Source organism: Mastomys coucha, unplaced genomic scaffold (genome assembly GCF_008632895.1).
Source record: "Mastomys coucha isolate ucsf_1 unplaced genomic scaffold, UCSF_Mcou_1 pScaffold4, whole genome shotgun sequence".
NCBI classification, from domain to species: domain Eukaryota; kingdom Metazoa; phylum Chordata; class Mammalia; order Rodentia; family Muridae; genus Mastomys; species Mastomys coucha.
Window position 1 is genome coordinate 2,533,046 of NW_022196910.1, and position 14,476 is coordinate 2,547,521.

The following is a 14,476-nucleotide window of genomic DNA, read 5'->3' on the forward strand; positions in this document are numbered from 1 at the left end:
CCAGGTCTTTTTAGATTTTATTTCTGTGAGTGGGGTAGGCAGGCCAGTACAGAGGGGATTGAGCTGCAGGTGCTGGTCCTGCAGTGTCCAAGCGGGTCCTCCTTCCTGGGTGATGACCCTGTGCAGAATGCCAGGACACCAGTTTGCGGGTCCCAAGTCCTGGGTAGGTGGCGGGGTGAGGGTGCATTGTGGGCTTAGCCCACTGGCTTGACCTTGGCGATGAAGAGGGCTGCAGCCTTCTCCAGGAACTCCTCGCGGGCCATGGGCGCACTGGGTCGCCGCCCGCTTGCTGCCCTGTCCAGGGCACGTGCCAGGCTGTCCGGGCCCAGGCGGGAACCGGCCTCCAGGTAGTGTGTGGGCGCCGTTGTCATGTCTCCTGCGCTCAGCGCGCCCTCCAGCGTGTCCAGCACAGCCTGGCCCACACGCCGATCGGCCACCGCTAGGCCAGGGTCCTCCAGCAGCTGGAAGAGAGCGCCGGCGCGTGCCACGAATTCCAGCAGCACGAAGCAGGAGAGCATGCCGGTTCGGAAGATGCCCAGAGGCACAGCCTCATGGTCCCGGCACTGGATCTTGCGAAGCAGCGGTGCCACCACCTCCTCAGGCGCCCCGCCGTCCCTGCAAACTCGCTTCAGCAGCTCGCTGTATGTGCGCCCGTCCAGCCCTGGTTTTTTCTTGCGGCCGCTGGCACTCAGGCACTCGTAGGCCACACTCACATTGTTGTTGAAGGCGGTCCTGCAGGGATAGTGGGGTGTCAGCAGCTCCCAGTCTGGCTGGCTAGCTGGGCCTTTCCAAATGCACCTCAGCTCTTCATTTGTCTGTCTCTCCCTTTAGGGCACCCCAAGTGTTTGCTTTCTTAATTTATTTAAGAGGCTTCACATATGGTTCAGTCAGTGGGCCTGCTCTTATTGACGACTCGGGTTCGATTCCCAGCACCAACATTATGGCTCACAACCATCTGTAATTCCAGTCCCAGAGGATCTGATGCCCTTTTCTGGCCTTTGAGGCAGGTGTCATGCATGCATACATATGGTGCGCAGACACACATTCCAAGTATCCATTCATATACAACTTTAAAATAACATTTCAGATGAAAATGGTATCTCTCCCAGTACTCAGAAGCAGAGGCAGGTGGATCTCTGTGAGTTCAAACCTGCCTGATCTATAGAGTGAGACCTTGTTTTAGTAACAACCATAAGCATACATGTGTATGCGTGATGTGTGTGGTGGTCCAAGGACAACTCTTTTCTTTCCCCCTATTTTTTAGGACAGGGTTCCTCTGTGTAGCCCTGGCTGTCCTGGCACTCGCCACACCAGGCTGGCCTCGAACTCACAGAGCGCTGCCTACTCTGCCTCTGGAGTGCTGGATTAAAGGTGAATGCCACCATGCCTAACTCAGAGGACAACTCAGAGTTGGGTCCCCTTTATCTTCACATGGATTCCAGTGAACTCAGGGTGCAGAGTTTGGCAAGCATCTTTACTGGATGAGCCATTATGGGGTTCTGTTTGAGACAGGGTCTCATGTAGCTGGCACATCTTGAACTCTATGATACTAAGGATGTTCTTGAATTGCAGATACTCCTGTCTCTACCTCCCAAGTGCCATCATGGTCAGTTCCTGGTGCTGGAACAAGGCCTCTGTGCATTCTGCCAACTGAGCCCTGCCCGAGCTAAGTGCCCATTCACCTGACTGGCAGATGTGTTGGTAGCATCTATGAAGGGATCATTCACTGTGCTCCCAGCACAAGGTCTGAGGAGCAAGACCAGTCCTTACTGCCACCCTTACGCACTAAGCCTCAGTGTATTATCTTCATGCAGCCATCCTGTGACAAGCCAGCTCTTTATTTATTTATTTATTGGTCTTTTGAGACAGGGTTTCTCTGTATAGCTCTGGCTGTCCTGGAACTCATTCTGTAGACCAGGCTCCAGCTCTTTATTTTGAAGCAAGGGCTCTCAGTAGCTAAGGCTTGAGCCCATGATCTTCCTGCCTTAGCCACCGTGGCTGGCTTGTAAATAAAGTTTTATTGAGACACAGAGTGGCCAGTTATGACAGGGACCAGTGGCGAAATCACATTCTCATCTAAGAGCTAGTGTGTATAAGGAGCGTGTGCTGAATCAGGCGGCTCATTCTCTGACCCCGGGATGGGGTTCTTCCTAGTGGATCACAGATGTGACCATGAACACAGCCTTGTAGAAAATAAAGACTCTGAGCAGGGTGATAGTCTGAATGCAGGACCCAGAGAGTAGCTGACAGTGGACCCTACTCAGGTTATTATGTGGCTCAGCTTCACAATGTGGGTGGTCTGCTCTACCCTGATCTTTGGGGGCCACCTTGGATGCTTCACCTTCTAGAGTTGCAGATAGTAGGTGTTTAATAAATGCTACCCAGCTGTAGCAGATGCCCAGAGGATAGACAGTGTGTCTTTTGGGAAGGTCACTCAGCGGGGTCCCAGCTGTGATAAGAGCTATGGAGATGCTGAGGCTCTTTGTTACAGCAGCACAACATGGCTCTTCCTGACTGATACACCTGTTCATACACAGCCATCAGCTCTCTTGTCCTGATTCTAGCTTCTCTGACAGTGAGAGCCATGGGCACAAGGCCTGGGCCCTTGATTGGTTCCTATACCAGGTCCAGATCTGCCTCCCAGGGTCACTGGCTTTTGGGCACTGCTTCTGTGAGCCTTAGTCTGTTCACCTATGAAATGTAAACCCCAATTCTGCACCTCCAGGTTTTTGGAAGGATGGATGACAAACATGATCTTGTGCTGGCACAGTGGGTGGGTGCCACCCACCTTCCTTTGGCTGTTTATAGCCACATGATGGATAATTATGGCCTGGAACAAGGACACCCACCTCTTAGGCAGCACATCTGCTCCTGGGGATCACCATTGAGTCACTGACAAGTGATGAGGCAGAGACAAGATGGTGAGCTCCAGCTTTGGGGGAGCCTGGGCTGGGGCTCCACTTAGCACACTTCTTTCTACCTGAGTGCTAAGCACTGTGCACAAGCAGTGGGAGCTCCTCCCCCACTCTTCTTTCTTTTGGGACAGGGTCTCTTTGTGTAGCCCTGGCTGTCCTGGAACTTGCTCTGTAGACCAGGCTGGCCTTGAACTCACAGAATCTGCCTGCCTCTGCCTCCACAGTGCTGAGACTAAAGGTGTGTGCCACTGCTGCAGGCCTTCTCCCTCCTCCTGCCAGTGGCTTTCCCTGTGACAGGGCTGGGATGATGTATGACAGCACATACCCCTTTTCCAGGTCTTTACACTCAGGGAGCTCCTGGCAAGGATGGGATGGGGTAGAGGCAAGGAAGGATGCTGACAGCACCCTGCAGGGTCTGGGGTGCCTCACAAAGAATGGCTTGTGGTGAGGCTGGCTAGTCTTTCAATGCGACCAGCTAGAAACTCAGCCCTTTTAAGTCACATAGTTTTGCTTGGTCAAAAGAGCCCTAGGAGAGTCATGAAAATGACTCCCTAACAGCTTCTGGGCAGCAGGGTCAGTGTCTCTCTCCTGCCACTGTCACCAGCATGGTAGCTAGGAAGGTTTGCAGGGGTTGCAGCCCATGGGTTTGACTCCTGGCTTGGCCTCTGGTGGCCAAGGCTTCAGCCATCTTCTGGGTTGAACAATAACCCTAAGTGGCTCTCACAGGTTGGCAGGGAGGTGACTGATGGGGGCCATGGCCATGGCCTATGGACACCTGGGAGGGACTCCTCCCAGATCTGATGCTCCGGTGGCCACACAAACTCAGCCCCTCAGGTCCTAGGAATTGGACTGGCTTCTGCTGACAGGCCTCAGTGGTGGGGCTGCCATGTGTGCAGGCTCAGGCCGAGCACTGCACAAGGGCCCGCTTTCTCCATGCACATCACTCACAAGGGGCTTAGGTGGGGAACAGTGGTCTGGGGAAGAGAGAGCCTAGCCCTGTGAGCCCATGGCTGTGGCTTCTGGGGTCACCCCTGGGTGCATCTCTACGCATTCCATCTGCCTGCTGGCTTATCCTCCTTGCCTCTTGCTCTCCTATGTGGCTGACAGTCAGTGGTCTAACACTAGATCTTAGGGTGAGTAATGGCCCCAAGTTTGTGTCCACACAGAACCTGAGAATGCGGTAAGCACACAGCTTTCAGGGTTTCAGCTGGTTAAAATGAGGCCTTGCCAGAGGGTGGCAGGTATAGATCCAGTGAGTGACTGGGCTAGAGGCCAGGTAGTAAAGGACACAGAGACCTGGTGAAATGGTCACAAACCCTGCCCCAGATCCTCAGATGAAGCTGTGACTTCAACTCACAGAGAACAATTCTATTTTAAACCCCTAAGTTCACTGCTATTCATCCCCAGGAGAATCTTACGGATGTCCCCTATAAGCAGTTTGTTCCTCGTCCCTCCTCCCCTAGGCACCTTAGGGTGTGGTCCTGTGTGCATACTTCTCTGCTGATGCCTTCAGTCTCCCACTCACATCCCCCAATGCTGTCCCAGCTGAAGACTGTCCACCTTCTCTCTGGTCTCCTGCTTTTGTGCCTGTACCCCTCCGACCCTGGCCACATCAGCCCGCCATGCCCCAGCCTTCCCTTCTAAGCTACCATCTTGTACACTGAGCCCTTTCTCCCTGGTGAAGAGCTGTCTGGTCTGCTCAGCAGGAAATGTATGATCTCTGGACTTTCAGTTCCCTAGGGAAAGCCAGAGCTCCTGCTATCCAACATCTTCCACCTTGCTACCCTTCCCCGGCCCTCCTACCTGAGTTTTCCTCCAAGCACCCTTTGTAAAGCCACTCCCATGCTGAGACCTCAGGCATTTGGTCACCCCCTGGTTGATGATGCTTACTGATCAGCTTCCCTCATCTACTATACAATGAAAAAGTGTCCACAGTCATCTTCTACACTGGAACTGCTCCCATTGCGGAGCTCCCTGCAGGGTTCACATCTAGCTCTAGACCAGCCTGTGTTCTGCGGGTGCATCTCAAGAACTGGGCTGTGTCTGTGGGCTGGGGCCTCAGTACACAGGTTGTCCATCTCCTGGACAAGCACCATAGGAATTTATGCTATCCCGCTGGGCTTCTTGACCTACAAAACCCTGGGGCTGCGAGGACAAAATGGACACAGGTTCAAAAGTAACCCCCTCCAGGCCCTAATCATCTGAAAGCTCATGCAATAGATGGACTACAACTCCCAACACTTTCTACCGGGACCACAATTTCCAGTACACCCCGCGCACACTGTGAGCTAAGTCGATGCGAGGCTGGCGGAGAGCCTTAACCTGGCCGTCACACCGCCTGAAGTCAACCAGACCCGGGAAAAAGAGGATGGACCACTATTCCCGGAAACGCCCCGAGCCAGCGGCGAGTTGCGCCCTCGCGGGGCCTGTTGGGAGTTGTAGTCCTGGCACCCCCACCCGCCATCAGTCCGCACCTCTGCGAGTGGTGAGCCAGGCGAAGGTGCCACAGCGCGCGGCCCAGGCGCTGTTGCTGCAGGAGGAGCTGGCCCGGGGGCTCCCCGGCGCCTCCGTTGGCCGGCGAGCGCAGACCCATGTTCTCGAAGTAGTGCGCCAAGAAGGCGATGGGCTCCTCGGGCCTGGTCTCCAGCACCTTTAGGAGGGCTGCGCGCAGCATCTCCGTCACGCCAATCTGCCGTAGGAAGTCCTCCTCGCTCTCAGCCGCCACCACCGCCTGAGACACCGACGTCCGGCCACTGTCCGGGAAATTGGCCGCTGGTGCTACAGCTGGCCGCCGTTTCTCCACTGCCGCCATCTTTGCTGGGGGCAACGGGACCGGAAGCGCCGCCATAACTCACGGCGCAATGAGACGCCCTCCCTCGATGGCCATTTTTGTTAAGGGCAGAGGTAGCTGCCCCCTCTCTGAGAGTCTCGATAGTGACAAGCGCAGGCTACTTTCCCCGCCGTGCCCTATCTGGCTTTCTCTGTTTGCGTCTCTCCTGCTACTCCGTGACTGCATCTTCTAGCTTCGGTCTGGAATCGTGAGCTTGCCAGACTTCAAAATGGTCCCCCAGGAAGGGCTTGGTTTCAGGTTTGAAGCGCGATACTTTGCCATATTGGTAGTGGGCAAGTCTTCTTAAGCATGGTCTCCTAGCAACCAGGCACCCTGGGTACCAGAGAAACCCCACAAAGCCCACCAGGAATCTAGGGCTGAAAGCGGAGTTCAGACCGTTTTCTGCGTTTGTTCTCAGACTCGGCCTGGGCTCTCCAGGCTTTTTGGCCTCACTTCGTCTCCTTCCGAGCGTTTAGCGTGGAGTCTTCACCAGATTCCCCTTCCTTTCCCAGACTGTTACCCTCCCTGACCACCAGAGGGGGTTGCTCCCGTTGTAAGTCTGAACTGCTGTGGCTTTCTAGGATCCTCCCATGTCCCTCTTCTGTGTTATCTTTGGCTCTTTATCTACTGACATAAATTTTTTTTTGTTGTTGTTTTTGTTTGTTTGTTTTTCGAGACATGGTTTCTCTGAGTAGCCCTGGCTGTCCTGGAACTCACTTTGTAGACCAGGCTGGCCTCGAACTCAGAAATCTGTCTGCCTCTGCCTCCCAAGTGCTGGGATTAAAGGTGTGCACTCCACTCGGCTACTGACATAATTTTTATTCCCTTGTCTGACATCCATACCACTCTTCGTGTTTTCCCAAGTTACCCCCTACCCCCAATTACTTTTTCCAAACCATTGGTCTTGTTAAATGTAGGCATTTCCTGGTCTAGTATCCTTCTGCCTGTTGCTCTGGCTTACCAAGACTGGGATGTGTGCCTGTCTCTAGGGACTCTGGGTGTAGGGATAGATGATGCACAAAGCCTTAAGGAATACGCCAGTGGCTAGATACTGGGCCTTTATTTAGCTCTGGGCCAGCAGGCAGGAAAGCCCAATAGCTGGGAGGCGCTTATGGATGTGCTGGCTACCAAGGAAAGGGGCCACACTATCATCTTTTTTAAAAAAGATTTTATTTATTATATGTAAGTACACTGTAGCTGTCTTCAGCCACACCAGAAGAGGGCATTAGATCTCATTACAGATGGTTGTGAGCCTCCATGGGATTTGAACTCAGGACCTTCAGAAGAGCAGTCAGTGCTCTTAACTGCTGAGCCATCTCTCCAGCCCCACACTATCATCTTGATGCCCCAAATCCTACAGCTGGTCATTCTCTACCTCCTTTAGTCTGGCATAGTCGAGCTTTATAGGAGTGTGCATGAGCTGGTGTCCGGGCGAGGACCTGAGCGGTAGCATTTCCGCAGGCGGTAGGCGAGGAAGGCCAGTGCAAGCAGCCCCAGCACCAAGCTGCCAATCCATAGGGCGACAATGGAGGCTGAAAGAGTAGGGAGAAAGGCTGTCATCAGTCCCAGTGCCTGAGGGCTGCACAGAGGGAACTGTACATAGGCCCTTACAGTTTAAACGTGGACCTAACTAGCCAGCCTTACTTGGGTAGAAAACAGCCACCCAGCCAGACATACTCAAAGACAGCATGGAAGAATGAATATGCTTTTTTTTTTTTCCTTTTAGTTTTTCGAGACAGGGGTTCTCTGTGTAGCCCTGGCTATCCTGGTCCTCACTCTGTAGACCAGGCTGGCCTCAAACTTAGAAATCCACCTGTCTCTGCCTCCCAAGTGCTGGGATTAAAGGCATGCGCCGCCACCACCCGGCTTAAGTTTATTTATTTTTTATGTTTATTTTTTGTTTATGTGTGTGTGTGTGTGTATGCCACATATATGCAGGTACACTTGGAAGTCAGAGGAGGGCATCAAGTCTCCAGGTACTGGAGTTTCTTGTTTCTGCCTTCTGAGTGCTGGGATTAAAGACACGCACCAACACACCTGGCAGTCTTGTTTGGATGTGCAGGAGTTCTTAGTGTGCATGTACATATGTGTACCACATGCATGTGGTGCCCTTGAAGGCCAAAAGTGTGGGTATGTCCCCTGGATCTGGAGTTACAGGTGTCTGTGAACCGTCATGTGGGAAGTGAACCCACGTTCTCTGTAAGACCAGTAATGTACTCTTAACTGAGTTATCCATTGCTCCAGACCCAACTAACACATTTTAAAAACCAGCCATTAAAGCATGGGTCACAGTGGTGCACACCTGTTATCTCAGCACTGAAGAGGCTGAGGCAGAAAGATCATGGTCCCTTTTAGCTATGAAGCAAATCTGAAGCCAGCCTCGAGTATACATATGAAACCAATGTTAATAACCTTTTTGTTTGTTTGTTTGTTTGTTTGTTTGTTTCACTGGATCTCCCTGTCTCTGAAAGTCTGCATGGTGCCTCAAGATCTAAGTGGTCTCACAGACAGGAGAGCACGCCGAACATGGGGAAACTGAGGGTAGGCATGGCACAGACCCCTGCTAGTGTTTTACTCCCTTTGGTCCCTCCCTCCCAGGGCCCCAGCACTCACAGGGATTTGGGATCACCTGGCCAGGAACATACAGACTGGTCATCTGCCCACCAGGGTCCAGGCGGCACTGGAACCAGCCCTCTGGAATGGGACCCGGGGGCAGCACATGTAGCCATGCCCGGGCCCCGGCCTCCTCCGTGTGGTAGGCTGCCAGGTCACCAGGAGCAGAGGTCCAGCGCACAGTCACTCCGGGCCCACAGGATGCTTCACAGAGCAGCTCCCAGCCTGCTTTCAGGTCCTGGTGGATTTTAGGGCGGCAGGGTCCCTGGGAGCTGGGAGTCCTAGGGCTAAGCTTGGGGTATGGTGGGGTAGAAGGCAGGGCCATGGTGTTGAGCCCAGTGGAGACTGCCTCAGCAGTGCTTGGTGAGGTCAGGAGGTAGGGCTCAACAGAGGTGCTGATGCGGGGCTCAGGTGAGGTTTGGCTCTGCAGTACTGCAAACAGAATGATTGTTCTTCCTGTAGGCTCAGTTTTCCTCATCTGCAACTCAGGAGTGGTCCAGAGCCTCTCCAACACCCCTCCCCATCACTTAAGAGACACAGGGCACCACAGTAGTAAGGACCAGCAACTGATGACACAGAACAGTTAGTAGGTACAGGCTCCTATGTAAGTCTACCAGGCCACTGTTTATAGTAGGTACAGGCTCCTATGTAAGTCTACCAGGCCACTGTTTATTTTATTTACTTTGGATTTTCTTTCTTTCTTTCTTTCTTCCTTTCTTTCTTTCTTTCTTTCTTCCTTCCTTTCTTTCTTTCTTTCTTTCTTTCTTTCTTTCTTCCTTTCTTTCTTTCTTTCTTTCTTTCTTTGGGGGAGTTTTTTGAGACAGGGTTTCTCTGTGTAGCCCTGGCTGTCCTGGAACTCACTCTGTAGACCAGGCTGGCCTTGAACTCAGAAATCCGCCTGCCTCTGCCTCCCAAGTGCTGGGATTAAAGGCATGCGCCACCACCACCCGGCCTTCCTTTGGATTTTCAAGACAGGGTTTCTCTGGGTAGCCCTGAGTGTCCTAGAACTTACTCTGTAGACCAGGCTGGCTTCAAACTCAAGTGATCCACCTGCCTCTGCCTCCTGAGTGCTGGGATTAAAGGTATGCACCGCCACCACCCAGCTAGGCAAAGCCAAGAATTTGTGAACAGAAATATCATGTCGGGGCTAGCATAGAGTAGGTCCTTATCTTTTGAGTTAATCTTTTCTCTGGCTGCCTTGTGGGACAGACACTGAACAATTTTGTTGGGGATCTATAGGTGGGGACAACCAGTCATGGTCGAACTCCAGAGCTGCTGAATCTAGAGGCAGGTAGGATCCAGTGGTCTTACCTGGAATCTCCCTTCTATGGGTCAGCACCAGTTTGGGCAGCTGCATGGTGACCTGGCAGTGAAGGGCAGGAGGGGCGGGGGTCCCCAGGGAGGGTAACAACCAGCGTTGTGTCATTCGGAACAGTGGTGTGCCATCAGCCTCTTGGGTCTCCTCCTCTTGCTCTGGTTCCAGGGCCTGGGCACCCTCCAGTCTCTGCTCTCCCAGTAGCAGGGCAAAGGAGACACTGTTTGGGTCTGCAGGCCAGATGTTGTGGGCCGTGCAGGACACTATCTGGTCCTGTCCAGGTACAAGGAACTCCGGAGACACCACCAGTTGGTCTGGGAAGGCTGTAAATTGATAGTGGAGCCCAGGGCTGAGCTTGGGGGTCACGTCTGGGCCAGAGGGGAGTTTGGAGGGATAGTGCAGCTACTACAGCCTTGTGTGGTTGGGACAGGAAGGGTGGGGGGTGACAGCCTTGAAAGTCTACAGTGTGGGGGGAGGCAGGCCAGTGTGGGGACTTGGTGGATGATGGCATTGGTATGGTGCAAGGTCCTGATTTCCCTGGGGCAGGTGGCACCTAGAAAGGCAGAGTGGGCCTCACCATACACGAGGATCTTCACGGAATGCTGGAAGCTTCGACTCCCGCAGGAGCCCACGCACACAGGAGTGCCTGTGTCTGACAGCATGCCTCGTACAGAGAGGATACTACTGCCTGGGAGGGTCTGCACACTGCCCAAGCTGGTGTCCAGGCCACGCCAATGCACCCGGGCCACACCCTTGTCACAGGACATGCTGCAGGTGATCCGGAGGGATGTGCCCATGGCCACAGCTACCTCAGGCTCAGGGGGATTCACCTGGAGGGACTGGCCTGAGGAGTAAGCACATTAAGCTGTGTAGAGGTAACTAGGTCCCAGATTCCAGCTGTGACCCTGGATCGAGACCCCAGGGCTCTAGACCTCTGGCCCAGGTTCCTGGGTCTTGATGAGAGAACAGCCAGAGCCACACCTCCCCAGCCTCTCAAAGCTGTGGAGTGGATTTCCATAGCACTCCCGAAAGGAATCTCCTCCCTTGTATCCATTCGTCTCTTGAAGCCTGCTTCCCTCCCCACATCCCTGCTTACCTCTGCTGAGCTGGAAAGGTACTGAAGCCAGGGCCAGCAGGAGGGCCAACATGGACTCCATGCCTGCCTCTCTGTCTTGGGACTGCCAGGGGAAGCGGCTTAAATAATAGTGGGCTGGCAGCTTCCTACTGTCTGAGACCCTGCCTCTCCTCCCTCTTCTGCCTGCTCCGTGGGAATTTCCCAGGGGGCTTTCCCAGCCCGACCCCGACTTTGTAGGAGGCAGAGAAGTGGAGGCTAGAGCTGAGGCAGGAACCCGGGAACACAGTCATTACAGATGGGAGGGAAGGTCTGGGAAGGTTCCAGGTCCCAGTTCTGTGGACTGGAAGGCTGAAACTAAAAGCTGGAGATGGGTCACCATGGTGGGTCAAGTGCATGGAAATCTGCCAGTCCTAGGTTGCTCCGCCCATTCAGCCGACTAGAGAGCTGTGCCTTCACTTCCACGGGTGGCCACGTGGGGGCAGCAGGCCTGGCCTGGTTCTGGACCATGCAGGAGTTGTTCTGGGGCCTGAGGTCTATGTGATGTGTGTCTGGGATAAGTCACCAGCTGTCTCCTAAGTCTTTGTCCTTTCATTGCAGGCCTGACAGAGCCTGGGGCCTGGGGCTGGCTCACTTTGACCTGCAATGTGGAGCCTTAGGTTTGGTGGATCCTTTGGTGGGACCCTGGACCTTGCCAGGAAACTTGGTAAGATTGAGCAGGTTCAGAGTCCCTGGCACCCAGGCACCCACCTGAGACGATAGGTGGCTCCCCGCTCCTAACTAGATTCCTATCCTGGAGCACGTGCCACACTTCCCACATAGGAAATGTGACCTGGAATCACGTAGCCTAGAACAGAGTGCTCCATGCTAATGAGGCACCTAGATGCCCCAGGGTTTAGCCAATAAACTTCCCTCCCCCAACATTCCTCCCTGCAAAAGGTATTTAATCTCTGGTCCGTCCCAAGGAGGTGGTATGCACTTAGTTTCCAGGATGTACAATCAATAGACAGTTGGAACCAAGGACTGTCTCTTTCATCAAGAACGCAGTGGGGAGCATGGAGTGAGAGGTTAAAATTTTCAAATTGTACTGTGGGAACTTAGCCATTAGTTGAACTTAATGGGAGACCAGCTCCCAGGACATAGAAGAATGGGAGACCAGCTCCCAGGACATAGAAGAATGGGAGACCAGCCCCCAGAGCTTAGAGACCAGAGCAGCCTGGCAGGAAAAAAGAAAAATGAGGTAGCAAACAATTGCCAGGTGGCTAACCTGCTTCTGAACCCTAGCACAAGCCAGCACCAATCAGAGACTACCCCGTACTTCCCCCTTCCTTAGTTTCCCCTTTTCCCCTAGCAACTGTGTGGGTATAAAAACCTGTTTAAATGTTTGCTTGGGGCCAGACTCTACACCTGCAAGGGATATGAGTCTCACCCCAGCTAGCTGGAATAAAAAGCTTCTTGCTGATTGCATCAAGTCCGTGTCTTGGTGGTGTTTGGGGTCACCGTTCCCGAGCCCTGAGTGTGGGGTCCTTCCCCCATTTTTAAAGAGCTCTAACAGATGGTTCCCTGACTGGGAAACGGCAGACCACCCTGCACCAACAAGAACGGTCTTGGAGGTAAGCTAAGGTCTGGACCCCCGTGTCTGTCTGCTTCTGTGTCTATCTGCTCCCGTGTTTGTCTGTGCCTCTTTTAGCAATTGCTGTTACTTTTGGTCTTGCAGTTTGCATCTATGATTTATTTCTGTGGTTTTGTGGTTATGGCGACTGCTGGTACGGTGCTTGTTGGCCTGGCCAGCTACAGGTTGCCCATCTTGGAGGATGCTCCAAGAGGGGAAGACGTACGGGGACCGTCCTCGGAGTGGAGTGGCACTCGGAGGCCCCGGCCGTCGGATAGTTTCAGCACTCTCGGAGTGGCTGAGTGTGCATCAGGCTTTTTATTTCCTGTTTTTTCTGTCTTTTTGGTGTGTGTGTGTGTGTGTGTGTGTGTGTGTGTGTGTGTGTGTGGACGTTGACGATGGGACAGGCAATAGTAACTCCCTTGACCTTGACCTTGGACCACTGGACGGATGTTAGGGACAGTGCTCATAACCTCTCAGTAAAAGTGAAAAAGGGACTTTGGCAGACATTCTGTTCTGCTGAATGGCCTGCCTTTAACGTAGGATGGCCACCAGAAAGAGTATTTGACTTAGAAGTGATAAGAGCTGTAAAAGATGTCGTCTTTCAATGACTGGGGAGACAGCAACCATATATTGTTGTGTGGGAGGACTTGACCTCCAATCCTTCGCCATGAGTCTGGCCATGGGTCGGGATACCTAAAACTCCTGGTAAGCCAGGTTCCCGAGTCCTGGCTCTGCAAGACCACCAGACCTCTAAGAACAAGGAGCCCTCCCGAGTGGCTAGAGTGGCACCCATACAGATTTACCCTGACACCCAGTCAGACCTCCTTCTCCTAGACCCTCCTCCTCCCCCTTACCCACCAACTCTGCCTCCCCAACTTCATCCTGCACCACCTCCCCAACAGGCAGCAGTGGCCTCAGTGCCTCCTGAGAATTTTACAGGCCCTGCCCAAGGGACCCGCAGTCGCAGGGGAGCGCCTCCTGAGAATGCTCAGATCCTTCCGTTGCGTGCCTTTGGTCCTCCCCCAGCGGAAGAGGGGGGCCTTCAGCCTCTTCAATATTGGCCCTTTTCATCTGCTGATCTATATAATTGGAAAACTAACCACCCTCCTTTTTCTGAGGACCCCACCAGACTAACTTCTTTGGTGGAGTCTCTTATGTTTTCTCACCAGCCCACCTGGGATGACTGTCAACAAGCTCTTGCAGACTCTCTTTACAACAGAAGAACGAGAGTGGATCCTAGTGGAGGCTCGAAAGCATGTTCCAGTAGCTGATGGGCAGCCCTCTATCTTACAGAACATCATAGATGCAGGGTTCCCTTTAGAGTGTCCCAATTGGGATTATAATTCCCCTAAAGGGAGAGAAAGGCTGCGTGTCTACCGTCAGACTCTCGTGACAGGTCTCAAAGGGGCAGCAAGGAAGCCCACCAATTTGGCTAAGGTAAGAGAGGTGGTCCAGGGGCCAACTGAGTCCCCGTCTGTGTTTCTGGAACGACTTATGGAAGCCTATCATAGGTATACCCCTTTTGACCCTGCTTCTGAGGGGCAGCAGGGAGTGGTTGCCATGTCATTCATGGGACAGGCAGCCCCGGACATTAAGCATAAGCTGCAGAGACTAGAAGGATTGCAGGATATGACTCTGAAAGATTTAGTGAGAGAAGCAGAAAAAGTATATTATAAGAGAGAGACTGAGGAAGAGAAAGAGCAGAGGAAGCAGAAGGAGCAAGAAGAATGTGAGAATAAGAGGGAAAAGAGGCAGAACCAGAACTTAACACGGATCTTGGCGCAGTAGTAGGAAAGAGTCCTCATGTAGAACCCAGGGAGAAGACAGGGCAGATAGGGCACCTGGGCAACACTCGCTGGAGACCTCTTGACAAAGATCAATGTGCATATTGCAGAGAAAAAGGACACTGGACCCGAGAGTGTCCTAAGAAAAAGGAGCAGGCCACGCCAAGAGTCCTAGCCCTCGGAGAAGAAGATTAGAGGGGACGGGGACTCAGAGCCCCTCCCTGAGCCTAGGGTAACTTTAACCGTGGAGGGGAAGCCTGTAAATTTTTTAATAGATACCAGAGCTCAACATTCTGTACTATTACAGCCTATGGGAAAGACAAAAAAAAAAA

At 53.1% G+C, this 14,476-nt stretch overlaps 2 protein-coding genes across 3 annotated transcripts; both read right to left on the reverse strand.

Annotated features, from left to right (window-relative positions):
* Nucleotides 1-6,205, reverse strand: Tpgs1 (tubulin polyglutamylase complex subunit 1). Its single transcript, XM_031349977.1, has 2 exons — nt 5,390-6,205; nt 1-732 (listed from the first exon to the last, which is right to left on the reverse strand). Exons 1-2 carry the CDS (start codon nt 5,761-5,763, stop codon nt 195-197), a joined length of 912 nt encoding a protein of 303 aa, XP_031205837.1. The 5' UTR covers nt 5,764-6,205; the 3' UTR covers nt 1-194.
* Nucleotides 6,206-6,975: 770 nt separating this feature from the next.
* Madcam1 (mucosal vascular addressin cell adhesion molecule 1) lies at nt 6,976-11,114 on the reverse strand. 2 transcript variants are annotated; one of them, XM_031350147.1, is made up of 5 exons: nt 10,770-11,114; nt 10,251-10,517; nt 9,670-9,996; nt 8,359-8,790; nt 6,976-7,277 (listed from the first exon to the last, which is right to left on the reverse strand). In XM_031350147.1, the coding sequence occupies exons 1-5, from the start codon at nt 10,828-10,830 to the stop codon at nt 7,147-7,149; spliced, it is 1,218 nt and encodes a 405-aa protein (XP_031206007.1). In that variant the 5' UTR covers nt 10,831-11,114; the 3' UTR covers nt 6,976-7,146. The 2 variants fall into 2 exon arrangements, with proteins under 2 accessions (XP_031206007.1, XP_031206008.1); XM_031350148.1 differs by lacking the exon at nt 8,359-8,790 and having other exon boundaries at nt 10,770-11,113.
* Nucleotides 11,115-14,476: the final 3,362 nt, after the last annotated feature.

Coding starts and splice junctions, on each gene's coding strand:
- Tpgs1 (XM_031349977.1), bottom strand. CDS start 5,763: ATGGCGGCGCTTCCGGTCCCGTTGCCCCCAGCAAAGATGGCGGCAGTG. Junction 733..5,389: donor CTGGCTCACCACTCGCAGAG/GTGCGGACTGAT, acceptor CTATCCCTGCAG/GACCGCCTTCAACAACAATG.
- Madcam1 (XM_031350147.1), bottom strand. CDS start 10,830: ATGGAGTCCATGTTGGCCCTCCTGCTGGCCCTGGCTTCAGTACCTTTC. Junction 10,518..10,769: donor ACCTTTCCAGCTCAGCAGAG/GTAAGCAGGGAT, acceptor CTTACTCCTCAG/GCCAGTCCCTCCAGGTGAAT. Junction 7,278..8,358: donor CCAGGTGATCCCAAATCCCT/GTGAGTGCTGGG, acceptor CTACTCTTTCAG/CCTCCATTGTCGCCCTATGG.